The following is a 27,999-nucleotide window of genomic DNA, read 5'->3' on the forward strand; positions in this document are numbered from 1 at the left end:
TGATATTCAGTGCTGTGACTGTGGACTTCTTGTAGGAGGAGTGGGAATGCCTCAACCCTGCTCACTGGGCTTTTGGCAGAGATCTCCTGTTGGAGAACTGCAGCAGTCTGGATTCTAAGGGTGAGAATAGTTTTCAGGAGTCTCCCTTGTTTCTGCTCAGGGTTCCTGGGAAAATTACTCTGCATGTGTGTGAGCTGTGTGTGAATGAGTCTCACACCTCACAGGGTAAAATGAAATCCTTAGAAAAAGAGACATTTTTCCTGATATTTTCTCTTTCCTGTTTTTTTCCTCTTGGCAGGTGTTAGCACCTTTAGTTTTTGCTCTTTGAAAAGTTCCAGGTGATTTCTGAAGAATCTCTTTCTCCTATGCAGTCTCACAAGGTCAGTTAGTCCTGCTTACCTGTGAATCAGAACAAAGAGCTTGGGATGGTGAAGAGAGAGGAGACAGTAGCAAAGGATTCAGGTGTGTTAGAGGGTTTGAGGAGGGGGTGAAGACATGGGGAAGGGTTCAAGTGACAGTAGAAAGAGGACATGAAGTTGGTTTTCCCACATTCTATTTCATTAGAAATTATTTTAGAGAAATCTACTGAGAATAATCTCAGGATTCTCTTATTGTAAGTGCTTGAAGACTCTGTATATAAGAATTAATACTCATAGACAAACTTAATTTTATTTGGTTTTCCGTGTGAGTGATGCTGTCCCTCTTCCATTCACATTGCTGGTTGTGTTTTTATACCAATATTAAGTGGTTTCATTACTATAATTTAATATGGTGTTTCATTAGAACCATTTAAGTGTTTTTGTTGGTCCTGAGCACAGAGTTTTTGAAGCATCTTGTAGTTCCATAAGGTTCTGTGCCTTTTAGGGTTAATTTCTTTATTTTCTAAAATAATGCCAGCAGAATTTTGAGAAGATTTGCTTAATATCTCTGCCAAGTACTAAACTCCATTTACATTGTCTTCCCTTTGATATCCCATTGTCTGTCTTCAACACTCCACCATTTGCATCACTACAATTTTTATATATTTTGAAATTACCACTGGGTTTGATCCTTCTCTCACTATTTTTGAAGTCTTTGTGGTTTCTCACAATTTTATATATCTTAGGAACTCCTGATTTTCTCCATTTACAGAAAAAAACTGCCTGTAAGATATTGGTACAAAGTATTTAGAATCTTTACAGAACATAATCATCATTTTCTATTTCTTTGCATGTTTGAATGAGAACATGCTATCAGAGAGTCAATGTTCACAGGTCTTTTTTGTATTCTTCTCTGTTCTATTTACTGTTGATGTCAGCATTCTTGGTTCTTGGAGAAGACACTTTAAACATTGATCTTTACTAGGTTTGAACACTTGTTCTATTTTTAAGACAGGGCCACACTGGAGAATACTTATTGCAGTTTGTGAAACTGGGTGTCTTCTGATGTTGAGTGGATCATTCTCTGTAGGGCTGGTAGGCATTATTGGTTTTCTGCACTGTTCAAGGTCATCTTGCTCAATGTGGACATCAAAGCTTCCCTGTATTATTGTCTATTTGCTTCATACAATTCTGTCATTGATTGCTTCATGTATTTGGAAACTTGTGAAATACATCCATGTTGATCACATATCTTTCTGGAAATGGACCATTTGATCATTTGTTAATAATCTTTTGTAGCTGGAAGTTTTTGTTTTGTATATTTATAGATTCGGCTTTTCCTGTTACCTACCATAATCATGACCAATCCTCTTTACAGAAAATCTTTAAGAAAAATTTCTTCACACTTAGCACTTTGTATCTCTATATTTGAAGTAAATACTTGTATACAAAGTATATATTTTGATTTTAGTGGTAGTATATATTATTATAATATATATAAGAGCTATATATTTTGATTTTAGGATTATCCTATTTCATGTTAGGTTTGAGGCATATTATACATATCATTTTGATAAATCACTGAAGGAAAATATAAACATATACTAATTTGTTATTTTCTGTATTGTTTTTCCTCTTTCTGCATATCTATTTCATTGATAGTTTGCAGTTTATTTCATTTCTTTATAAATGTGAGTAGTATCTTCTCTAGGTTTTCTCTTTTTCTTGTTTGGTTTTTCACAAAGCTGTACACTGACTTTCCTGGTGGCTTCAGTGAGTTTGATTCACAATGACACTGTGTCTGTGTCTTCCTTTTGCATTGTCTCTAGTGTTTGTTATTGTTTAACACCTTGAGTGTGGATACTGACTGGCTAGAGAGATCTCAGTGTACACTAGTGTACACATTTTCTTCAGTAAACATGTGGAGCATGTGCTATTTACATTTAGGCTATGTCAAAGCTTTTGTGCATTGTCACCTTTTTGGTTTATTTCTTGATTATAGTATTACTTGCTTTGCATTTTTTAAACTTCTTGGTAAAATTTGGGTATTTATGCATGTACTATGAAAGTGTAGGCAGTTTCTTCATACTTTCAGTTACTACCTTTTGTATGCAATTTTCCAATTGCACACAGTCAAATTTCACCAATTCATTGCTTTTCACTCTTTTATATGTGGATATTTACTTTTCCCTACAACACTAGTTTACGAGACTTTCTATTGTGTAACATAAGTTTTTGGCGTTTTGGTGAAATTCATTCGGTCACCGCAGGTTGGATTGGTTCTGGATCTGTGGCTCTTATTGCTTAGGTGTCTGTTCTTCTGCCGTCGCCATGGTGCTGTTGTTCCCGTGAGTCTGCAGTGTCTTCTGAAATCACAGCTGGGATGATTCAAGCTTTGCTCTGCACTCTTAGGGTCTTTGTAATTTCGTAATTTGTAAATAATGTAAATTTGTAGGCGTCTCCTGACTGTACCTGTGAAGTAAATCATTGTTACCTTGATTGACATGCATTTTGAGTTAATCATATGAATCTTTTAACACTGTCGTTTTCACAATAATGCATTCTGTTCCACATTCATGCCTGTTTTTCCCATCTTCCAGTGTCATCCTCCATTCCTTCAGTGAATTCAAGTTTCTATTTCACTTGTGTCTCTTGTGCTTGGTTAGATTTTTTTAAATCCTTTTTTCAAACTATTTTTTGATTGTTTATAGTTTAGTTTGGATTAATTAAATTGAAGTAAAACCAGATAGTATAAATCCTCTCTAATTGCTTGGTTATGTACATGAAAAAAAAGTTCTACCTCCAAATAGACATTGATATCTCCTTATAAGTTCTATTTGTATAAATTTTGTTCAGTTTTTATTATTAATAAATGTTGATATTCAGTGATTGCACAGTTTTCCTCTTGTCACCCTCTGTCCCATCCCTGGGTAGATTGTTGTCTTCCCAGTTGTCCTCATATTTCATGTATGATTTTGGGCAGGTTTTAGCCAGGTAGCCAGGCTGTAATATTTTGATAATTCTGATGGTCATGTTGTATGGCAGGAGAGTTTTTCACATGTCACCTCCCCATCCTCCAGCTCTTAAAATCTTTCACCTCCCCTTCTGTAATGTTATCTGCAATTTAGATGCAGAAATATGGAATTCCCATCATAGCCTGTTCTGTAGGCATTTAATTGTTCTCAGTATTTGAGGAGTTATGACTCTCTGAAATAACTGTTGTCCATTGAAAACAGAGTTTCTTAGACCCAGGCTGAAAGCAATACCAGGCTGTGGTGTGATCAGAGTCAGTAAAAGGCAGTTGGAATATTTGTACATGTAGCAGAATATCAGTAGTGGATTCTCTTTAGGGCCTGTGACCTTCACCATCATAGGCTTCTGGCCAGGTTATCTGTGCCATGCATGTATTTCCTCTATGGAGCCTGCTTCAAATCAAATCAGAAGGCCTTCTGTTACATAAAAAATAGTTTTGCTACTATGACACCAGTGGACATTTCTTGCCTGGCAGGTTGTGATTATAGCACACAGGATCCAAATCTGGGTATGGCCATTGATAACTCTGCCCCTTCTCGAGCCTGCATAGCAGTTTTGACACTATAAATGCTACCACCAGGGAGTCCAAGATATTTTTAGACACTGTGAGTGGTCTGCTGACTTCTCTGCATCCTCTTGTTGGTATGTTAAAAAAAAAACCAAAACAGTGATGTTGTATGTGTATTAGGTAGCTGTTTAAGAGTCCTATTTGATCTTAGTTTTTCATGGGTATTTCTACCTTTAAGTTATAAAATTCTATTTCTTATCTAAGATATCCCCTTTCTTTATTACTGTCCTATATTATCACCTTTAAAATTTTCTGTGTCTGAACTGTACCCACCGATGCAATGTGTTGACTGTGGAGGACTCCCTTCTCTGTGCTGATTAGAGCGAAATGGTTCCAGCTGTCTTTTTGTAGTGTCAGGTTTAGGATTGTGTCCCATTGTCTTTATTATGCTGAGATATATTCCTTTTGTTCTCACATTCTTCAGAGCTTTTATAGTGAGCAAATGTGATATTTAGGCCCAAGTCTTTTATGGATCTATTGACATCATCCTGTTGTTTCTCTTACCCACTCTACATGTTTGCTGTCTTACATTGATTAATTCATAGGTGTTGAAACAGTCTTGCATTCTTGCCATTAAATCAGCTTGCATTCTGTTTCCATGTAGCTTAGAGACAATCTCCATGTCTCTGTCCATCCTGACAACTTGTCTGTGATTTTCCTTTGCCTATATTTGTTTGGATTACCTGCTTCAGGTGTTGAGGTAACACTAGCTTTGTATGATGACTTTCTAGCATTCCAGTTCTTTGTGTATTATGTATGCAATGTTCTTCTTGTTGTATTAGTATAAGGTTTTTCTAAAGAAAAGGAGAATTCTGTGCTGAATCTGTCCAGTCCTCAGACACTGTTAGAGGAAACTCTGACTGCTTCAGTCTCAGCACTACTGAATGCCTTTTCTAGTTTTATAAATTAGAAGGGTGAATTGTTTGCTTGTTTCTAAAAGCTTGACCTTTTCTTCTTCACTTCTAATTTCTTTGCATGTGACCATCCACAGTACTCCATAAGGTAACTCTGATGTCATTGGCATACACTGCAATGTCCTCTTTTCAACTCTAGGTCTGTTACTTGGGGATTCATTCTTTTAGTTTGGATTAGGTGAAAAATGCTTCATCCATACTTTTTTCATTTCACAGAAACAAGTCTATTGCCTTGATTCATCGCATTGTCATCTGGTCTCTATTTCATTAATTTCTACACAACCTTTCTAGTATCTTTCTATATACTGTTTCAGATGGACTGTTCTTTAGCTTGTAAGCCCTCGGCCACATAGCTATGGGCAAATGTCTTTTATAACCAGAGTCTATTGCTGACAAAACTTCTCAGTGTATCTTTGTCACCTCACTTCTGTATCATTGTTATTCATGAGCTGCCAATCACCCTGACATTCTAACAAATTATCCTCAGTACTTCATGAATCCTGGCCCACTGTTCATTGATTTAAGTCTCCACAATAGCTAATTAAGGAAAAATAAACCGAGTGTTGCAGAGGTGGCTCATCAGTTAAGAGCACTTGTTGCTCTTGCAGTTTTCAGGTTCAGGTCCCTCTACATGCAAGGTGACTTAATTCAGGTCCAAAGGATCTAGTGCCCTCTTGTGGCCACTGCAGCTACTTCATGCATTAGGTACACAGACCTACCTGAAGGAAAATACCCATACAATTAAAGTTAAAATACATAAATCTATCTTTACTTTCTTTTATTTATTCTATATATCTTTTACATCATGTATCTTCATGTCATTCATTTCCCAGTCTCCTTGCATGTCCCCTGTGCCCTTCTATCCCCCAATAAAAGAAAATTTAAGAGAAAAAAGGAAAAATTTAAAATCTCATTATGAAAGCTGCAGTGTGACACAGTGAGTCACTCAGTAAAGGTCTTTGTCCATATATCTTTATTTGTAAGTGTTCATTGCAAATAACCATTGGTATGGTTCGAGGCCTCTAGTTTCTACTACAGTATCAATGCTGGACCCTCACTAGGACTCTTCTTGGGTATCCTGTTGTTGCCCTGTGTTGTGGAGATCCTGCAACTTTGGGTCTACAGGTGAGGTGGTGAGGTCCTGTCACATTCTCCAGCAGATCACTGATAGTGTAGGTGTTATGTTGGGCCAAATCATAGTTCTGGTTCTGGGCCTGGGTGGCTGTAGGGTTGAGCTACCCAGCTGTATCCTTTCCTCACCACGAGGGTGAGTTCTCCAGAACTGCCCCAGTTAATCCACCTCTTGCAGCAATTAATGAGTTCGGGGCTGGTTCTCTTGCTTTCATGCCCTTAAGGTCACCTCTCCCACCCCTACATTAGGGCCAGCTCTATTGTTTTTCCCAAGTGAAGTGCAGGGGCCACTCTTCTGAGTTCTGCATCTGGTGATCGGTAGTGAAAGCCTTCCTGTTCTTATGATCCCAGGACTAGCTCTTCTACCGGTCTCAGGCAGTGATGACTGGGAAGTAAGGAGGAGGGCATCTCTCCTCTGCCCATGCTATCACATATCTGAATAGTAATGGGGACAGTTCTCCTTTGCCCATAACATTGGGACTGAGTCTCCCTCACCTCCGACCACTGGGCAGCTCTGCTCTGCTGCCTAGGTGAGGGGCAGGGTCCATTTCCCGTGTGCTGCTGCTGGTAAGGAGGAGGGTCAGCTCTTGTCTGGTGCAGGTGGTAAAGGGCAAGGGTTAAGGGGGGCATCTCCCACCCACCCATACTGCCACATGCAAGATGAGAGTGGGAACAGCTCTTCCACATTTATAACTCCAGGGATGGCTCACCCACACCCCGTCCAACAAGATTGGCTCCATTGTGTTGCCAAGGCAAGGTGTAGGGCCTGCTCTCCTGAGTGTTGTAGCTGATGGGAGTTAGGGAAAGCTCTCTCATTCTTCTGATTACAGAGCCAGCTCTCCCATCTGCCTCAGGTATTGATAGACGAGGGTGGGAGAGGTAGAGGGCACCTCTTCCCTTCCCATGCTGCTACAAGACAGATGGCTGATGGGGACAGTTCTCCCATGCTCAACTTTGGGGCTGGCTTGGCCAAACCTGAGCTAACAGGGTTGGCTCTATTGTGCTGCCCTGGTGAGGTGCAGGGCCTGTTTTCCCAAGTGTTGCAGCTGATGTGGGTCAGGGAAGGCTCTCCCCCAGATCTTTTGACCACAGGGCCAGCTCTCCCACCTGTCCCAAGAGTTAAAGGGCAGCAGGGGAGGGCAACTCTCCCCCATCCATGCTGCCTCAAAACAGCCCTCTCTTGTTCATTACTTCAGGGCTGGCTCACCCATACCTCCACCAACAGTGTTGGCTCTATTGTGCTGCCCTGGTGAGGTGCAGGGCCTGCAGTCCCAAGTTTTATAGCTGGTGGGGTCAGGGACAGCTTTCTCACTCTTAGACCATGGAGCCAGCTCTCCCACTATAGCTACTTAAGGAATAATAAACCAAGTGCTGCAGAGGTGGCTCAGCAGTTAAGAGCACTTATTGTTCTGGCAGTTTCCACTTCCAGTTCCATGTAGATGGATGGTAACTTAACTTAGGTCCCAACATATCTGTTGCCCTCTAATGGCGCTCCAGGCACTTCATGCACAAGGTGCACAGACCTACCTGTAGGCAAACATCCATACACATAAAATTAAAATGCATAAATCTTAGGAAAGAAACAGTAAATGATCTAGAGGTATTACATAAGGATTCAAGATAACAGGACAGGAAAGAACATGGAGGTGTCACTGCTAATGTGAGAGTAAGTGTAAAGCCTGGATATGTATTTGAAGTGGCCAAATGGAAGAAAGTAATGTCAAGTCAATGATACATATTGGTTTTTAGTGTTTTGGGAATTTCATTCAAGTATATATCATGTTTGATCACATTCACTCCCTGTTCCTCAGTTCTAATTACCCACTCTCATAGTGCTTTCTCACATCTGCATATTCATATTTATTTAAAAATGTACTGAGTTCATGGTAGGTTAGCTGTATGTGCATGAGGCACATCTCTGAGAAAACTGACTCTGCCTCTTCCAAGGCTAAGAGTTGCCTATCATATCTCAGATAGTGGCATGATGAGCCATTTCACCCTTGTTGGGCTTTGAGCTTGGTTAGTCTTGAGCAGGTTTTGTTTGTTTGGTTTTTTTTTGGTATGGAGCTTCAGCTCCATGGAATCATTTCTGCAGTGACATTCATGTGACAGATATGGGAACCAGATCAGCTGTTCCTGTTCTGTAATTACATCACTACAGTGCCATGGTGACATGAACAAACAGTATCACAGCAGCAGGGGTCCATGGGGCATCCTGGGGAAAGTCACTGTTCAGCTGTGCAGTGGTGGGAACCACAGCAGGCACCCAGGCAACCTTGGAGCTTCCCAGGTCAGAGGAGCTGCAATACTGGGTAACAGGCAGGAACAGGACAAAGGGTGCGATCAGGTCTCTGCTGCTGCATGGAGTCTGATATCTGCTATGGATTTCTTAATCCTGTCAGTAAATTTTAGATCATATGAGCTTATTCTGATGTTTTCAAATCATCTTATAATTGCCAGGATATTTACAGAAGCATGATCTGGTAGAGAATTTGCATTATATATTGTCTGCAAACAGTTCTCTTTGCTATTGTGGCAATTGGAATTTAAATTCATTCATTTATTCTAACTCCCCTGTTTTACCATTTGCCAGTTCAAGAGGGTGGCTTTTCCCTGAGGCATCTAGGCATTCCCAGAGAGGTTTTTGATATAAGTCATATAAAGAGCCACTGCAGCTTTTTATTGAATCAGGAAGCATATTTTAGCAAGCTTTATGGCTATAGTTGTAAACACTAAGCTAACTATTTTCTCCAGGTAATCTTCCATCTGACAGTTATGCATGCTAAGATGCAAATACAGCATTCTGAAATGTGTTTTCATATATGTATACCTACTTCATATATTTCATATATTATAGCCTAGCATCAGGAAAAGTACAGTATGTATGTATGCTACCAGAGGATATCAGGCCACACTGCTTTTACAGTTGTAAGATGCACTGTAGGTCAGGACAAGTTAGAAAACATCTCACAAATAATTGTTATCACTCAGCTGTATGATTAAAAATTGACTCCATTGTATTTTGTCTCCATGTTCCAAGAAAAACACTCTTCCCATATCACATGACCAAATTGGCCTGGTGCTTTTTGGTTTTGGCTTTATTTTGTTGAATGTGTATATCATTCTTTTGCCATGTCTGGCTCAGATCTCACCATGTACACCAATCTGGTCCCCCAAGGGATCTGCCTGCCTCTACCTTCTGAGTGCTGGGATTAAAGCAGTGCAGGAACACAGATGGCTCAAACACTCACTTCTTTTGGTTTTAAATTTTCTTTTCTTTTTTTTTTTTTTTTTTTGTTTTTTTGAGACAGGGTTTCTCTGTAGTTTTGGAGCCTGTTCTGGAACTCACTTTGTAGACCAGGTTGGTCTCAAACTCACAGAGATCTGCCTATCTCTGCCTCCCAAGTGCTGGGATTAAAGGCATGTGCCACCACTGCCCAGCCCTTGTTTTTAATTTCATGATTTGTTGACAGGGCTATGACTGTGGTCTGCTCTCAGAAGGAGAGCAATGCTTGAACCCCTCAGCTGGCTTTGTACAGAGATTGGATGTGCCAGAATTGTAGCAGTCTGATATTTGTGTGTGAGAATAGTTTTCTTCCGGTCTCCAGTGCTCCTCCTTAGGATTCCAGGGGAAAGTACTCTGCAAGTATGTGAGCTGTGTGTGAATGAGCCTCACATCTCACAGAGGGAAGTGAAATCCTCAGAGGAGAAAAGTAAAAATATTATAGCTCTGAGTGAAAAGGCTTCTTCAGTGGAAGTGTTACAGCTCAGAGGGGGAAACTTTCCTCAATGCAAGTGTTACAGCTCTGCTTCCATGGGGAAGGTTTGCCTAATGCAAGTGTCACAGCTCTGAAAGGAAAGGTATCCTGATAGTTGGGAACCAAGGAAAACCACAGTCACATAGCACGACAGACCTGACATAAGAGATTTATTGCAAGGGAAAAACTCAAGAGAGTGTCTGCCTGTGCTTTGGTGAGAAGCCATAGAGAACTGAGGAAAAGACAGGAGTTATATAACATTTCTCAGGGGCATAGCATTCCACAGTGGAGCTCTCCATGTTGGAGAATTGGTGGGTTTTTAAGTCCTGAGCTTCAGCTTTTTACTCTGCAGGGCAGAGCTTAGTGCCATTATCTAGAGGGGCTGTGTCTAGCATTAAGGGCAGTTAGAGTGTTCTCAAGGTGGAGCCTGGTGGTTGCAGCTCCTCGGGGGTGGGCTCTGGCCACCTAAGCATCAATGGGCTTACAAAATGTGCTTTGCATATGTTCTTGGTGTTTGTTCTTTTGTCCTGCCAGACAAGTTCCAAGGCCAATCTACAGGTCACTCTCCAGATGTCAGCCTCTGCACCAGCTTCGAGGACACCAACCAGGTGAGGATTGGCAGGTGGATTTCACTCACACGCCTGCACATAAAAAACTCTGTTACCTCCTAACTATGGTTGACACCTTTACAGGATGGATAGAAGCTTTCCGTCTCCAGGGTAACAGCAGATGTGGTGGCCCAAATACTACTAGAACACATTATTCCTAGATTTGGCTTGCCACAGACTATACAAATGGACAATGGGCCAGCCTTCACTTCCGGGGTCATGGAGCATCCAGTGTCGGATGCTTTCAACATCTCCTAGAAGCTCCACATTCCCTGTCACCCACAATCCTAGGGAAAGGTTGAGAAGGCCAATGGATTCATCAAACAACAGCTCACCAAGCTCTCCATTGAACTCAGGTTATCAGGCCTGAGTTCTCCCCATTGCCCTTACCCACCCTGGGCCACCCCATGCTCTCCTATAGGCTTGAGCCCTTTTAAGCTCCTTTATGAAAGGCCCTTCCTCCTCAATCACCACCTCCTGGCCCAAACTCCCTCACTGGTGGGGTACCTCTCCTACCTCTCTTCTGAGGCCCCTTCTCCATTCACATGCTGACAGCCATCTCCCTGCCCCAACATCAACAGACCCAACTGCCCCTGTGCCTGTCCCACTCTCCCCAGAGGACAGAGTATTCCTCAAACAGCTAGCTTCTAAGTCTCTTGAGCCCTGATAAACAGGACCTTAGACTGTGATCTTTACCACCTCCTCAGCTGCCAAGCTCCTGGGACATCCATGCTGGTACCGTCTCTCCAGGCTCAAGCGGGCACCAATTCAGGATACATGGTCAGTCCAGCAGCTGGAACCCTCCACCCTCTGGTTTTCCAAAGTGTCCCAATGAAGGAACTATCTGCTCTTTTGCTCTGTGCATTCATCTTTGCAGTACAACTAGGGCAGATGTTAATAATCTATTTTTTTCCTAGAAACTTGCCTTCTCTGTTTCCTTAAGAAATAGATGCCTGAGGTCTCCAGGATGACAGTTATCCAGATGCTCCTCCACTCACACCTCCTGCTGAATATGAGCCCACCAACTCCTGACTCCACACTTCCCCACATCGTCCCATGGCACCCTGGCATCCATATACCCAAAGAGTCTGGAATGTTTGGTGGGAGCTCCACCTCAGCCCCTGGCACCCTGGCATCCATATACCCAAAGAGTCTGGAATGTTTGGTGGGAGCTCCACCTCAGCCCTGGCACCCTAGCATTCATATACCTAAAGAGTCTGGAATGTTCTGGTGGAAGATCCACCTCAACTCCCCTCCCCAAACTCACCCCTCAAAGCCTGCCAAACACAGTCCCTCCCCAAAAGAGGACTAAGACCACTCCCACAGGGTATTTAAGCTGCATCCCAGAAAATAAACATGTAGTTTTCTGGTCTCTCATCCTCGTCTCCTCTCTGGAGGGCTGGAGAATCACCCAAGAAGGCTTTACACATTAAACCAGGGCTTTTTCTGATTCAGTCTGATTTGGTCTAATTTGGATTGCTGCATTGGTGGAGATGTTTATTGGGATGCAAAAAAGCTTACCAATGAAGACACTGTAGGATATGAAAAGTCATTCAATAAGTAGTTAGAAACACCAAAAAAAAAAAAAAACCTCTGAAACTGAAATGAAGCAAGAAATGAAAAATGCAGTAAGCCTAATAATAACTCAGAGTTCAATCAGGTAGGAAACAGAATATCAGGCTTGAAGACAAGGTAGAGGAGCTGGATGCCTCAGTCAAAGAAAATAATGAATTGAAACAAAAATGCACCATGCAAGTAGCACTAGTTAAAAGTAAAAGTCATGTTCCATCTGTATGTTCTATACTTCTTTGAAATATTCTAATTTTTGAGACAGTAACTCACTCTGGAGAACTTTATTAGAAAGCTGGATAATGATTACCATCACTATGCAAATGAAGTGACACTAAAAAGTCAACTTTATCCTTCCCTCACAGACCTCCACTCTTGCCACTCAAACATTCAGAATTACACTATTGGGAACGTTGACTTGGGGGAAGACATTTCAGGGACTCAGGATTTAGAAAGGAAATAGGTGTCTCAGGAAGTCAGTGGTCAGCCAGCCCATTGCTAACAGCCTAGTGCTGAATCCATGCTCTGCTGTCAGCTGGTGATGCTGTGGTTGTACTAAATCAGAAACAAGTTTCCCTTCTGGGAAGCAGGCTGAATGTGCTTTTGTGGAAAACACAGAAAATTCCTTTCGAAAACTCCTTGGTGAGTGGAGAAGCTTGTATCTGTCCAAGATGCAGAAAATAAGCAATGTAAATGGCCACAGCCCTACACAAGTCAGTAACAACATGCCATCTATGGCTCAGGGAATATCAAGGAAGAGATGGTAGGAAGGAAATAAGAAGGAGGAGAGGGGGAAGGACCATGACATGCCATTCTCCACATACCACAAACTCATAATCAGTAACGCAGAGCAACTGTACTCACCTGCACTGGGCTCAGTCAAGGCAGCCCTGGACACAATCAGTCTAGGAGGGCAGAGGCTCACAGGGCCCCTCCCTTTAGCTCTCAACTGTGGCTATGGAGAGACTTTAGGAGAAGGGAATCACTGTCTTTAGTTCTGTGTCTTCTGTTGAGCCCACCAGGCTCCAACATATAGCTCCAAACCCACATGCTCACAGACAGCCCTGGCTAATCTTGGTGGGTCAGAAACAAAATGAATAGAAATGAACATGAGAGAGGGGCAGGGAAATAGGGAGACAGAGAGAAGGGTATGTATGGGCCAGGATTGTAGGGAGTAAGGGATAAGAATGTGCAATAAACAATGTCTATCATGTGAAATGACAAAAAAAGATAATAAAAGTAAAAAAAAATCATTCTGCCACTTTATCTTCTTTGATATCAGGTAATATTAACTTCATAAACAATTGGAAAGCCTTGCCTTCATTTTACATCACGGAATATTATAAGTAGCTTCAGTATCAGTTATTCTCTGAAATTCTGAAATAATTCTGTGATGAATCAATTTGCTTCTATGGTTTTCTTTTTAATCAAGGTACATTTATTGCTGCTTCATTGTTGTTGCTGCTTATAAACCTCTCAAATTAGTTCATGTTGGTGTAATTCTGGTGTGCACTATGAATCAGAATATTTGATCATTTCTTTTAGCTTTTCCTAATTTAGTTCCATGAAGGCTTTAAAGTCAGCAGGCATCAGATATGCTTGTACATTCATGATTCCTGATTAGGCTGTGCATTTCGCTTGGGGACTCCTCAAGTCATGTTCACAAAGAATCCTGTATACATAGATATCAGGGAGATGCAGACTAAACCTCCTTAAAGTTTCTATCTCACCCCAGTTATAATGGCCATCACCAAGATAAATAACAAATTCTGACATGAATGTGAGGAAAGGAACACTGTTATACACTCCTTCTTGGCATGTAAACTAGAGCAGCCATTTTGGAAAGGATTCTATATTATTCTCAAAAATAGTAGAAATAGAACTATCCTACATACTATATTGTTTATCCCTTTATCCATTGATTCTTTTATGATTGTTGCCTACAATTCTCTGTGTACACCCATGCCCATCTGCATAGGCTGAGGAAGAAACTCCAGAATTACACAAGCCCCTTTAGAGTTTCTAACTAGGAAATAGATTTATCATGATTTTAATCAGGACCAGGTTTCTCTGGTGTGTTCTGAGGTTTAAGCTGTGCTGTCATGATCATAGCAGGTAAACAGGCATCCCAGCTCTGCAGGGAGGTGAGCACACAGAAATACAAATGCCTCTAGAGATAGGGATCTTGGGCTGGAGGGATAGCTCAGCTGTTAAAGGCTAGGCTCACAACCAAAAATATAAGAGATAGGGATCTGTTTTTAAAGCACAGGGTTTGTTCTGAGCCCATGGGCACCTTTCACATGACAGCACTGCTTGTTTCACATTGTGGTGAGTTCTATTGTTTCTCTTCATATGGAAAAGCAATGTCACTATATAATAGATTCTGCATATGTGCATAGACTAAACACATTAGTGACTAACTCCATGTCACAAATAATTAATCCTAGTGGAGTCAAGTAAAGAAATAAAAGCATTTTTCCTTGGAGCCACTGAACTAAGAACAAGTCCAGATCTGAATTCTAAACTTGAAGCTCCCTGTCCCTTCCATCCTCTGGGTGTCTCTTCCATGTGTCTAAATCTGTGCTTCTCTGAAGGCTGTCTTGTGAATCTATCCCTGTGTGTCTGTATGCTATCTGTGTGTGTGTCGTCTGTCTGTCTATGTACTCTGTATGTGCCTGTCTGTCAATAACAAAGTATTTTTCTCTGTGTTTACTGAACAGCATAGAAAGCATCATGTGGGACAGGAATGAGAAATCCTAAACATACACTAAACCTTGTAGAACTGGAATTATAGATGGTTATGATCCACCACTTGGGTGCTATGAAATGAATCCTGGTCCTCTCCAAGAGCATAAAGTGCTCTTAAATTCTGAGCCATCTCTCCAGGCCCCAGGTAATATTTTCAAAGCCAGAGTTTTAGAAGTTTGCATAGTCTCAATATATGACATTCCCAGAAAAAAAGAAAAAAATGAAACTAATCTCAAATATATTTAGTGGAGAAGCAGCCATTTCCCCTGTTGCTCTGCTCTGAGACTGTGTCTCAGAAACAATGACTGGACCTCTTGCCCTTTCAAATCAGGGTGTCAAAAATGCTCATGTAAATTACATTAATATTAGCAACAAATACTTGGGACAAAAAAAGAGCAAGAACATATACACATAGTGTTAGTAGGAATCCAATTTATTGCACCCACAATGCAAGTCAACATGGAGCTCCTTGAAAAGAAAACAAATGAAAAATGAGGCTGGGTGTGATGGTGCTCACCTTAATCCCAGCCCTGGAGAGACAGTGCCAGGTGGAGTTCTATTAGTTGGAGGCCATCCTGGTGTGCATGAAGAATTGCAGATCAGTCAGGGATACACTGGGAAAATGAAATTAAAGTAGATATTTCCCACGAACTATTCACTTCAAATCTGACACAAAACAGTAGACTGAATGAATTTAAATGACAGAAAATATGGCTTGCAAATATCTTGGGGGGAGGTACTTAGAAGAACATTATATTTAATAGTAAACTTTGCACACTTCAGCACTGGGACTGTCACTGAGTCAAAGCACCAGGGATAGCTGCAGGACCACACAGAGCCTCAGTGAGGAAGATGATGATTATCTTGACCATCAAAGAGATGACTCACATGGTCTCAGACAGGGAAAAATCCAAGACAGAACAGAAGAAGGGCTGATCCTTGGGAGATGATTTCCTGGCATAGCCAATAACTAAGCTGCCAAAGTACAAATCAGTGCCAGCCCCTGGTCCCTGATCCAACCATACCAACTGTGTCAGCTAAATACTAATAAACTGACATGCTGGAGAAGGGAACCACTGCAGCGGGGGTGTTTATGTGTGACCTCTGGTCAACAAAGAAGCCAGGAGGACAGGGGTCTGATAAGATGGCTGGTAAAGGAGAGAATCAAAAGTAGAGAAATAAGTACTACCTTCATGGTCTGCGTTACTTTAGTCTCAAAGATTTAGCTCTTCTCACTTCAGATCTTAAGGACACCAAATGCTGTAAGAGAAGAAATCTTTTAAAAGATACACCATGAATGTGGATAGCGATAAAGAAGATGGGCAGCCACAGTTTTGAAAGGTAACAGACAATCCAACACAAAACTCTTAAAACACAAAAAGAAGAATACTGACCAATGATAAAATGTACTGTTTGCTAGAAGGCTATTTGTCAGCATGGGTTCATTTTATTCAACAATTTCTTAGAAATTGACACAATCACTGATAGAATGGTGGGGAGAAAATAGACAGAAATGCTGAGATACTTTAACATTCAATATTTAGTGACAAATAATTCAATCTAATATTAATTAGAAACAAGACCATGAACAACATAGAAAATGAATAATGCCCAGCGACCCTACAGAGAATCATCCATACAACAGCAGAAGATGCCCAGTCTTCCCTAACTCCAAGGAGCATTCTCCAGTGTGGAAAAGACTTTGAAAGAGAACAAGTTCTCAAGCCTAGCAAAGATCAATGCTTGAAATTTTTATTTTCTTACCTAACTGGAATGCAAATAACAACATCAAAAAGAAAATAAAATACATAAATGACCAGTGAAAACTGGTGCAATACTAGCATGTTTATATTCAAACATAAGACAATATAAAAGGTGAGTATACCATTACACTCAGGCAAAGGAAGACATAAAAACAGAACTAGAAAACTGAGCTGTTTAAATGTTAGAAACAGATCTGAGTGTCTCAAAAATGGCAAGGTAAAAAATTTTTCTTGTCTGGAAGCAAGCATAGCTGTGAGAAATCCACCATGCAAACACATTCGGCAAGAGTCCCATTAGGACTTCATTCCTAAAAGAAAAGGGGCTACTCTTTCAGTGGTCAGAGCTCACCTCACATACTTATGACAATGGCTAAGTTAACACAATGCAGTTGACAACCCAAACAAAATTTTGAGCACTAAATGAAACCCTTCTTGAATATTTTGAGTTCAGAAGTGTTGTTGACCCTGGAGAAATTTTAAATTCTCCCAATTAGCTTCTTTAATTTTTTTTAAATGGAATTGTGTATTATTTCACCTTTTGGCATAAAAGACAGTACCTTCTGTTTACATTTCCCATGCATATTTGTATATTTCAAACTGTCTGGTGAATTCCAGGAGTGGTGGTGCATGCCTTTAAATCCAGCACTCTGGAGGCAGAGGCAGGTGGATCTTTCACAGTCAAGATCAGCCTGCATAGTGTATTCCAAGGCAGACAGGAATACTCAGTGAGACCCTGCCTCAGAAAAAATAAATGTCTGAGGATTGGAGAGGTGTCTCAGTGGTTAAAGTAGTGGCTGTTCTTTCAGAGGACCTCAGTTCTATTCCTAGCACCCACAGGGCAAGTCACAGTCATCTCTTAGTCAAGTCCAGGGGATCTGTTGCACTTTTCTGATGTCTCTAAGCACTGCATGCAAATGGACAAATGGTCCAAAGATGTTACTTGCAAAAAAACTCAGAAACACCCAAATGCATAAAATAAAAATAAATAAATCATTGTATAAACAGCCTAGTGGAACCATCTCTGGTGATGTTATCACTTCCTTTATCATATCTGTAAAAAGAAAAAGAAGTATATTTTATTTATTTGGATTTAACAGATGAAGCTGAGCTCAATGCAGCCTTGGTTTTACAGTGACTAGTCTAACACACTGCTGCCTGCTACCTCAATTTTTTTAATTAAGAAATTTTTTTATTCATTTTACATACCAACCACAGATCCCCCTTTCTTTCCTCTTCCCACACCCCTCAGCTTTCTCCCCCAAACCCACCCTCCATTCCCTTCTCCTAAAAGGTAAGGCATCCCATGGGGAGTCAACAGAGCCTGGTACATTCTTTTGAGGCAGGTCCAAGTCCTTCCCTCCTGCATCAAGGCTGTGCAAGGTGTCCCACCATAGGTAATGGGCTCCAAAAAGCCAGCTCATGCACCAGGGATGGATCCTGATTCTACTGCCAGGGGGCGCCTTACGCAGATCAAGCTACACAACTGTCTCGCTTATATAGAGGACCTTGTCAAGTCCCATGGAAGATCCACAGCTGTTGATATAAATTTCTTGAGTTCCCACAAGCTTGGTTTGGTTATCTACATAAGTTTCCCCCATCATAATCTTGATGCCCCTTGATCATAGAATCCCTCTTTACTCTCTTCGACTGGACTCCTGGAGCTCGGCCTGGTGCTTGGCTGTGGATCTCTGCATCTGCTTCCATAAGTTACTGGGTGAAGGCTATATGATGAGAGTTAGGGCATCACAGATTTGATTACCAGGGTAAGCCAGCTGAGGCACCTTCTCCACTATTGCTAGTAGTCTAAGCTGGGGTCATCCTTATGGATTCCTTGGAACTTCCCTAACAACAGGTTTCTCCCTATCCCCATGATGTCTCCCTCTGTCAAGGTATCTCTTTCATTGCTCTCCCACTCCGTCCCAGTTCCAGCTCAACCATCCTGTTCCCTTATGTTCTGATCCCCCAACCCCAACCCTCCATTCCCCCCACCTCGCTGCATCCCCAGTTTACTCATGGAGATCTCAACTATTTCCCCTTCCCAGGGCATTCAATTCATCCCCCTTTTGGTCTTCCTTGTTAGCTAGCTTCTCTGGAGCTGGGGGTTGTAGTCTGGATATCCTTTGCTTTATATCTAGTATCCATTTATGAGTGAGTACATACCATATTTGTCTTTCTGAGTCTGGGTTAACACGCTCAAGATGATATTTTCTGGTCCAATCCATTTGCTTGCAAATTTCATGATGTCATTCTTTTTAATGCTGAGTAGTACTTCATTGTGTATATGTTCCACATTTTCTTTATCCATTCTTTGGTTGAGGGGCATCTACGTTATTTCCGGATTCTGGTTATTATGAATAATGCTAATATGAACATAGCTGAGCAAGTGTCCTTGTGGTATGATTGTGCATCCCTTGGGTATATGCCCAAGAGTGGTATCCCTGGATTTTGAGGCTACCTCAGTTTTTAATGTTACTAATTGTTTGTTCTGTAGTATGGGGGGGTCAACCCCAAGGGTCCATACATACTAGGCCAGTGCTTTACAAACCATGTACCTCATTATTCTTGCTAGCAACTGTTAAGTTTTTGCTCACAAACCTTCTGTCTGCCTCCTAAATCTACAGTGGAAGCACCAGCCTATGTGTCCTTGTAATCAGGAGAAAGTGGAGTACACACAAAGAAGGCAGACAACCCTCCCTGTATAATCCCATATAATGAGGCTACAGAGTGGAAATGGGGAAAGCTCTGAGGAAAATGGAAATGACATTTAAACAGGAAAATTCCTGTTCTTCACGTAAGGAATGGGGCCAGGCTGAAGAGATTGCTCAGTGTTTAAGAGTACTTGTGGCTCTTAATCAAGGACCTAGGTTCAATTCACAGCACCCACATGGTGGCTCACAGCTGCTCATGACTTCAGGTCTAGGGATCCAATGCCTTCTTTTGCCCTCCAGGTGCACCAGGCATGCATGTGGTGCATAAACATACAGACAAAAAATACACCTTAAAAGTTTTTAAATGAAGGGAAAGGGGGTAATTATTGAAGAAAGTGAAGAAAGAGAAGAAACAAGTTGTTCTGGGAAGGAAAACCTACTTATTCCCATCTCTCTTTCATTCCAGTCTGGCCTCTTACTCCTTCCAGAAATCAGAAGGTCCAGCCTGGGGAGATAGTGCCATGCTTAAGGAACTTAAGGAGATCTGGAATAAGGAACCAGGAATGCATGTTAGCATGGCAGGCTGCTTATAATTAAGTATGGGAATCCAGAGAAAGTTCCTTTGTAATGTTGGTAATGTAGCTTCAGCCTACAGGCCTAGAGTCTCTGGCATAATTTTCAGTGAATCAGGAAATGTGAAGGACTGTTCTACCTAATGGCAAAGTTTGTCAGTCACTTTCCTCTGTGTCCTGCAAAATGTATGGCAGATTTGTCTGCAAAGCAGGAACATGAAGGACCATCCCACCTTGTTTTGGCAAAGTTCAGTAGTCACTATCCTATGGGTCTTGCATGTCCAGTTTATACAACATACTGTAAGGTAGTCCAGCCAAGAGCAGTTTCTTACCCAAGTGACTAATCTTTTCCACATTGTAAGGAAGCTCCATAAACAAGGTTCTTTGATGGCCATCATCCTCTTGCTGCCAGGAGCAGACATGTCTCATTGTCCAGAAAAGTCTAAGTTCTTAAAACACTTTAAATGCCAAATTTTGTAGGTCTTTGAAGTGTTTAAAGATTACCTACCTACTTGAAATATATCTTTGTATACCTAGAAAACTTAAGTAACATGACTGGAAGTTTGATTATCATAGATGACTACTAATCTGCATTATATGATACAATACAATTTTAACTGAGTTGCATAAGCATAATAACATAAACAAGAGTAGAAATATACATATAAAAAATTGACCTTAAATATGTATTAATAATGCAAAATCCACATCAATGTAAAGTATTTTGAGGTTAACAGTTGCTTGTTTTAGAGTAAAGTAAATGTGCTGGAGGTCTCAGAATTTCATAAAAAAACCATGTCAATAGTAAGGGTATAAAAAAGGATTTTTCCATAATCTGGCAATAAGCCAAAGAAATTATAAGGAAATGTCCTACTTGTTCTTTTTACAATCAGACTCCATTACCAGCAGGATGTGACCCAAAGGGTACTCAAAGCAATGAAATCTGGCAGATGGATGTGTTTCACTTTGCAGAATTTGGAAAATTGAAATATATACACCACACCATTGTTACCTATTCAGGATTTCAACGGGCAACTGCTTTGAGTTCAGAAAAGGCTGATTCTGAAAATCACACATTTGCTAGAAGTTATGGCCATCATAGGTATACCTGCACAAATTAAAACTAACAATGCTCTAGCATATGTCTCTGGTAAAATGAAATAGTTTTTTCCTTATTACAATATAAAGCATATTACAGGTATACCACATAATACTAGAGGCCAAGCAGTCATAGAAAGATCAAATTGAACTTTAAAGGATATGCTAAATAAACTGAAAGGGGTAACAAAAACCCCCAGAAATAGATTACATAATGCTCTATCAACTTTGAATTGTCTCAATGCTGAGAAAGGAACAATAGCTGTGAAGAGACACTGGATAATAGAAAAAAACTACAGAATTAAATCAGCCTATATATTTTAAAGATGTGCTCACCTCACAATGGAAACCAGGATATGTACTACACTGGGGGACGAGGTTTTGCTTTTGTTTCTTCAGGAGAAGGAAATCTATGGATACCATCAAAACTGATAAAGTTTCAATTTGAATGAGAGACCTCTTAATTAGAAGAGGTGATAGTTCATCAACCAGCATGACCATCCAATTAAAATTAAATTATACCACTAATAAATGCTTTTCATATAATCAGATATAACTTGCTAAAAGGGAACCTCCCCAAAGCTAGGCTTGGAGAAGGGTTTTTGGTTTTGTCTTTCAGGAGAATGAAGGCTAAGCAATCTGAAGCCCTGGACAAATGAGACATCTGAAAAAAAAGTACATATCATCCAGAAAAAATGTCCAAGGAGAAAGAGTAAATTGGCCTAATGGCATATCATATAAAATTTCATAATCTTCCTAAATGTTTGTTTCTGCTCTTCTCTACAGACATTTAGCACATATGGTCTTTATGTAGTTCCAGTTCAATTAAAAAATAAAGCTGGCTTTGGAACTGGAGAATGGCTCTCTCCTTCTCTAAACCTAAGCATGCTTGTTAAAAGAAAATACAAAATCTCTGTATCATGTCAGAAGCGCCATCTGATGTGGGATAGAAGAAAACCAAAATTAAGGGACTATTCTATTGCACTAACCTCATAACTCTTTGGTTTTATTTTGATTCTTTAAAACTTTTCTTAAGGTATGAATTTTATATCAAAATTTATGAGATTTATATATATATTTCAACTTTTTCATGATATTAATGGGTATATAGAGTACTAATTAATTCTTAAAAAAAAAGGCTTCATCTAGCTGCCTGTACTTTTTTGTGTGTTTCAGTCTCTATTAGTTTCCTGCAGGGAATCATGACCACACCTAACAGCAAATTTGAAGCCTCCAAAAAGATGATGGGGCCCCACAACAGCGATTCCATCAGGATGATGGTAATACCACTAAGCGGAAAAACATCACCCAAAGATTGGACTACAAACTACACAGGACAGTTTCAAGATGGCTAGCTGAGACGATCCAGCCTCACAGATTACTGGAGCGAGGACTTGAGATAAGCCCTGCACTTCTGCATTATGCTGAGACTGGGCAACAAATGATACAGCTACCTCTCCCAGGACTTAAGAATTAACCAAAATTTTTTCTTTTCAGGGTCCCCTAAAGATGCCTCCACCCCAAAACAGCAGGAAGTAATTTTAAAAACACAACACCCACATTCCCAAGAATGGTGGTTTTTGGTCTTTCAGTTTTGGATAATTGTCATTGTTTAGGACAGGTTGTTATTGTTAATGGTGAGGAAAAAGACTAAACAAAGGAGATTAGATTTAAGGTTCTTGTTTGAAAAAAAGAAAAAGTAAAAAGAGGATATAGATAAGAGGTCTATTATTGAATCTACTCTGAAAAAAGATATAGAAATGATAGAATAAAGGTATATTATTGAATCTACTCTGAAAAAAGAGGATATAGATATGATATAGATAAAAAAGTAGATTATTGAATCTACTTTTTTTTTTTCGAGACAAGGTTTCCCTGTGTAGCTTTACGCCTTTCCTGGATCTCGCTCTGTAGATCAGGCTGGCCTCGAACTCACAAAGATCTGCCTGCCTCTGCCTCCCGAGTGCTAGGATTAAAGGTGTGCGCCACCACTGCCCAGCTGAATCTACTTTTTGAAGGCAACTATTAGTTTTAAATATTTTACATTGAATTGGATTCTTGTATATTGCATACAAATTATGTATATTGATACCAATTTGAGATTGATTTTGTTAGGAAATACTGCATGTATATTTCTAATCTTGTTCAAGATATTGTACCTATACAGTTCCTTTAAAAATGTAATGCTGCCGGGCGGTGGTGGCACACGCCTTTAATCCCAGCACTCGGGAGGCAGAGGTAGGCGGATCTCTGTGAGTTCGAGGCCATCCTGGTCTACAGAGTGAGATCCAGGAAAGGCGCAAAGCTACACAGAGAAACCCTGTCTTGAAAAACCAAAAAAAAAAAATGTAATGCAATTTGCCAGTCCTTGAAAGTTATTATTACCAAATATTTTGGATATAAAGAAATGTAAGGTAGTATTTAGTCACTAAAATCGAACTTGTAGTCATATTAGGTATGTTTTCAAGACTAAGCAGAAATATATTTTAGATAGGTCATCTTCAAACACTTCAGAGATCTGCATTTAAGATGTTTTAATAACATATACTTTTTTTCTTTGTTTTATGACTATGAGACATGTCTGCTCCTGGCAGCACCAATCTACTTCAGAGGAAATGATAGGCATTGAAGAAACGTCACATGGAGTTAACTTTCATTGTGGCAAGTTAGCTACTGGGCAAGAAAGTGCCCTCACATTGACTGCTGACAGTATGCTATCTAAAATGGACAAGCAGGATACAAAACAAATGACTGCCAATCCTTGCCAAGACAAGGTAGGAAGGCTCTTTAGAAAATCCTACTTCACAGATGAGTCTGTCAGATATGATAAGCCAGTAGGCCAAAGATGATGCCCCAATATTGCAGAGAAACCTCGGGTGACTGTCCAGGTAGATGGCTGTTTTCTGTCATAACTCACATTTTTTGGAAGTTGCTTGTTTGCACTTCCTGCTTTACTAGGTAATATTATTTCCTTCTTGGGTCTCTGAGGGAGTTGAAGATTAGATAGTTATAGTTATAGGTTTCCTTGTTAACAATTCGTAAAAGAAACTCACTAAGAGGTGTAAAGTGTATAAACTTTAAAGACATTACAAGATTGTTTTCTGTTGGTAATACGAAGTAGGATAGAAAGTGAATTGGGTACATTTTGGACTCAGCAAAATAGGATAGATAATGTAATATTTTCACTGAATTTGTCAAATGCAAATGGACTACACATTGTTGATATATTTATTGCTTATATATATTGTGTACAGTTATTGTACTTATTATATATAGTTTTTCTTATATTAGTTATAACATTTTTTAATTTAGACAAAAAAGGGGAAAATGTGGTGATATTTTATCTGTGTCCCCCAATAAAGTTTATCTGAGAATCAAAGAAAAAAGCCAGCCATTATAGTAAACATAGAGGTCACAAAGTAGTAGCTCATGCCTTTAATCCTATCACCCAGGAGGCACCAATTCGTGTGGATCTCTGTGAGTTCAAGGCCACACTGAGAACAGAGCCAGGCATGGTGGCACATGCCATAAATTCCAACACTAGTTAACCATAAAGGTCTGGAAGTCTGTACAGACAGACAGGAAGTGACAGAGCTGGGCAGGAAGAGGAAGTGATGTAGCTGGACAGAGAGAAAATGAGATGGCAGAACAGAGAGGCATATAGGCATGGGTATACAGGAAGTAGGTCTCTTTGGTAAAGGATCTCCAAGCAGGTAAGAACATGGCTGGCTTCTTCCTGCTTTTCTGATTTCTCAACATTTCACCCAAATATCGGGCTCCAGGTTTTTTAATAATAAGACGTTGTAGGATTTGTTACATTTCTTTAAACTCTATTTTTTAAAGGACTTTCTTTATCCTTTTGCTTTTCTCTCTCAAGCCTACATATATATTTAACCATCTTGTAACCTGTTTTCTTTTTTTCCATCTGACTATCGTGTATCTGTAATCTTTTTCTGAGCAGGTGAGTTTTTAAATTGCTAAGCTGCATCGCTGGGAAGAAAGCATGGCTTTGGCGACTGGCACTTCTCTGCTTGGCTTTTCAATACCGCATACATACTAATGAGTTGCACTTACCACCCTGATTCTGGGAAGCAGTATTAAGTAGCATGTAGCTGTGTTTTTAAGCCTACAGCTGTGTTCTCAATCTTACAGTCAGCAGCTGAGTGAAGACACTTATTACCATGGCCCATAGGAAAGACTGCAGAAATCCAACATGCTGCATAACTCATGGTGGCTGGTAGCCAGCTCCGTCTCGCAGACAGCTGTCCAGAGACGTATCTCTGCACTCCTACTAGCATGAGACTCTGAGACTTAGGAAGACCAGTGTGGCTCCATTACTGTGCATTCAGAATCTTTTTTAAGCTTTCTCAGTTCTATGTGGTCAATGCATGACAGTCAGAAGAATTTCTAAGTCCCACAGTTGCTTGGTCCCGTAAATACACAGTGGCTTATACTACAAACTAATTAGTCTGTGGCTCAGGCTTATTGCTTACTAGCTATTTTATCTTAAATTAACCAATTTCTACTAATATAAGTATTGCCTTGGGTCTCGTGGCTTTACCTGTTTCAAGACATCTTGCTCAATGTCTCTCCTGACTCTACCTTCCTTCTCTCTGTATCATTTGGATTTCCCACCTGGCTATAACCTGTCTTGCCATAGGCCAGAGCAGCTTTTTTATTAAGCAACAGTAGCAACACATTCACAGCATAGAGAAAGACCATCCCACAGCAGGTTATGAAGGTATACTCAGGTTAACAAAAAATACTTAGAGATGTATGTCTAAAATTGTAAAATCTGAAACTTTTTGTACTACTAATTTGTTGTAAACAGTTAAAGATTATTAAGGCATTAAAATTAATGGTCAATCACCTTATAAATAAAAAAATTTAAAGTGCTCAAAACTAAGATTGTAGTCATAATAAATAAAAATATGACTCATTTGAAAAAAAATCTTTGACCATCTATGCATGTTATCAAGGTTGAGCTGAAAACACATAACTAAAAACAAAGTTTGCTTAAACTAAGATTCATTTAATAGATGGTTCTATTATTCACTTACACATCCACTAAATAATACACTTACAACACTAGGAAAGTAAGAATATTTTTGTCTTTTATTACTAAAGCTTGATTTTTAAATGTATATTTTTGTACAACATAACATAAATTAAAAAATAACAATGTACACAGGCTTACAATAAATTCAAAAAGAAAAATAAGAGTAAATTAAAATCCGAAGGTTTTTTAAATCTTTCTTCTGGGTAATATGATTGCCAAAAAATACAAATACAATGATATGTTTCTCAAATTTCTGTGAAGGCCAAAGGGAGTTAAACCAAAATTACAGTAAATAAAATTAAATTACTTAAAAAAATTTTCCCTAAAATTATTTTGGCATAGCCTGCAAATCTGTTACATAACACTGCCTACAAAATGTTCTAAAAACTAAAGCCTTCTTCCTCTGTGGAACTGTAATAATTAATTATTACTCAGACATTTTAATTTTCATTTACAATATCAATTGGATTTGAAATTTCATGGTTACAAGGAAAAACTCAATTGTTTTATCCTTCAGGATTCTCTGTGATTATTGCTCAGGCACTTCTAAATATCCTGTTACCTAATAAAAGTCTTAAATTAAAATTGCTCTAAATTTTAAAGATCTCAAATCTTATAGCCTTAAGTTTAAATCTTTTAAAATATAATGTCCATTGTTAATTAAATAGACTTTGTCTTTTAATTTTATACTTATCCTTAGTCTGAGAAATGATCAGACACTGACAATGTAAGTAATAAAAACAAAAACAAAAAAGTACCAGATGGCTTCTGATGTGAAGCAACCAACTAGGACATCTAAAAACCACAGGACAAATGAAACATCTAAAGGCAAATGACAAATCCATCAATAGGAGAAGCCCTATTGAAAAAGAAAAAGAGTAACTGATAACTTGGAAAAGATCAAATACCTAATTCATCAAGCTGAGACTGGGAAAACAAGGGCACAATATGGTAACCTAAAAATAATGCTGTTATATCTACTGACTATATTGTATATTAATTCTTGGCTTGCCAATGCAGAATCAATATACCTATGGTCAGAGGGGGTGAAAGCCACAAATGTGATAGGAGACAGCATATTGTTTTGTTATGCCAAGGATTATTTTATCCTGTAGGACCAATTGTCTGGATAAAAGATGGGGTAAAAATATTTAATCAAACAAATGGGGGATATTTTGGTTGAATAAACTAACAGATCAATCCAAACACAAAAATACAGATTTCAGCATAATCAAATATTCTTTAGAAAACTTTGACAATGGGAACTATAGTTGTAGAAACACAAAAAAGGGAATGCCTCATGTACTGCTTATCAAAGTTGGTATAATTGTACCTAAAATAATGCTATCGATTGCCAATGGTCTAGAAAATAACCTGTGGCTTCATCCGGCACATAGAAGTCAACAAGAACAATCTTTTTTATATCAAAGGAGACCAATATATTCGTGAGATTTGAAAAGAAACATGTATGACATAGGAGTCACTCAGAAACATTATTCACAACTAACAGGGAATAATAATGAATCCACTGGCATCCATATTCACAAGGCTGCCCCTGATAATACTGTCAATGGCGTTTTTTCTATCAAGCTGTTTATGCTTTGAATGTACATACATCCATCCTTATTGTACCTCTGGTAAACAACTGCCTTTAGGATGGACCATTTTTTGTGAAAATAACTTATACTGCCCTTCCTGTGAGATATAAAGGCTTATAAGGAATAGGGCATATTTCACTCATTTTAATCAGTAAATCCCTACAACTCATCAATAGAACTGGGAGAACAATCTTTAAAAATAGTGATGATTCTTTACATTCATTAGATCCTGTAATTATTGAAGCCACTTCAGCTCTTTTATTGCCTATTTCAGAATCAATTATTGGAACACAAAGAAAAGTATCTAAATTGGCCTGTATAATTACTAAAACTACTAATATAACTGCAAAAATATTAGTAAAAAATCAACTAAGAGACGGTTGAGGGCTGGAGAGATGGCTCAGAGGTTAAGAGCATTGGCTGCTATTCCAAAGGTCCTGAGTTCAATTCCCAGCAACCACATGGTGACTCACAACCATCTGTAATGAGATCTGGTGCCCTCTTCTGGCCTGCAGGGATACATGCAGGCAGAGCACTGTATGCATAATAAATAAACTTAAAAAAAAAGAGAGA

The 27,999-nt window shown here is 39.5% G+C and overlaps 1 protein-coding gene and 1 long non-coding RNA gene across 2 annotated transcripts in view; one reads left to right on the forward strand and one right to left on the reverse strand.

The window, feature by feature from the left end:
- Positions 1 to 404: 404 nt before the first annotated feature.
- LOC128124476 (uncharacterized) lies at positions 405 to 27,999 on the forward strand. The gene is made up of 2 exons (XR_008222885.1): positions 405 to 6,092; positions 16,419 to 27,999. It is a non-coding gene; the product is annotated as an uncharacterized LOC128124476 (long non-coding RNA).
- Positions 16,114 to 27,999, reverse strand: part of LOC128124472 (zinc finger protein 420-like) — a 50,572-nt gene continuing 38,686 nt past the window's right edge. Inside the window, exon 6 of the mRNA XM_052760786.1 lies at positions 16,114 to 17,502. Within this exon, the coding sequence (XP_052616746.1) occupies position 17,502 (1 nt within the window). The 3' untranslated portion in view covers positions 16,114 to 17,501. The remainder of the gene's footprint in view (positions 17,503 to 27,999) is intronic.

This window comes from Peromyscus californicus, unplaced genomic scaffold (genome assembly GCF_007827085.1).
Source record: "Peromyscus californicus insignis strain IS unplaced genomic scaffold, ASM782708v3 Scaffold_4__1_contigs__length_199733344, whole genome shotgun sequence".
NCBI classification, from domain to species: domain Eukaryota; kingdom Metazoa; phylum Chordata; class Mammalia; order Rodentia; family Cricetidae; genus Peromyscus; species Peromyscus californicus.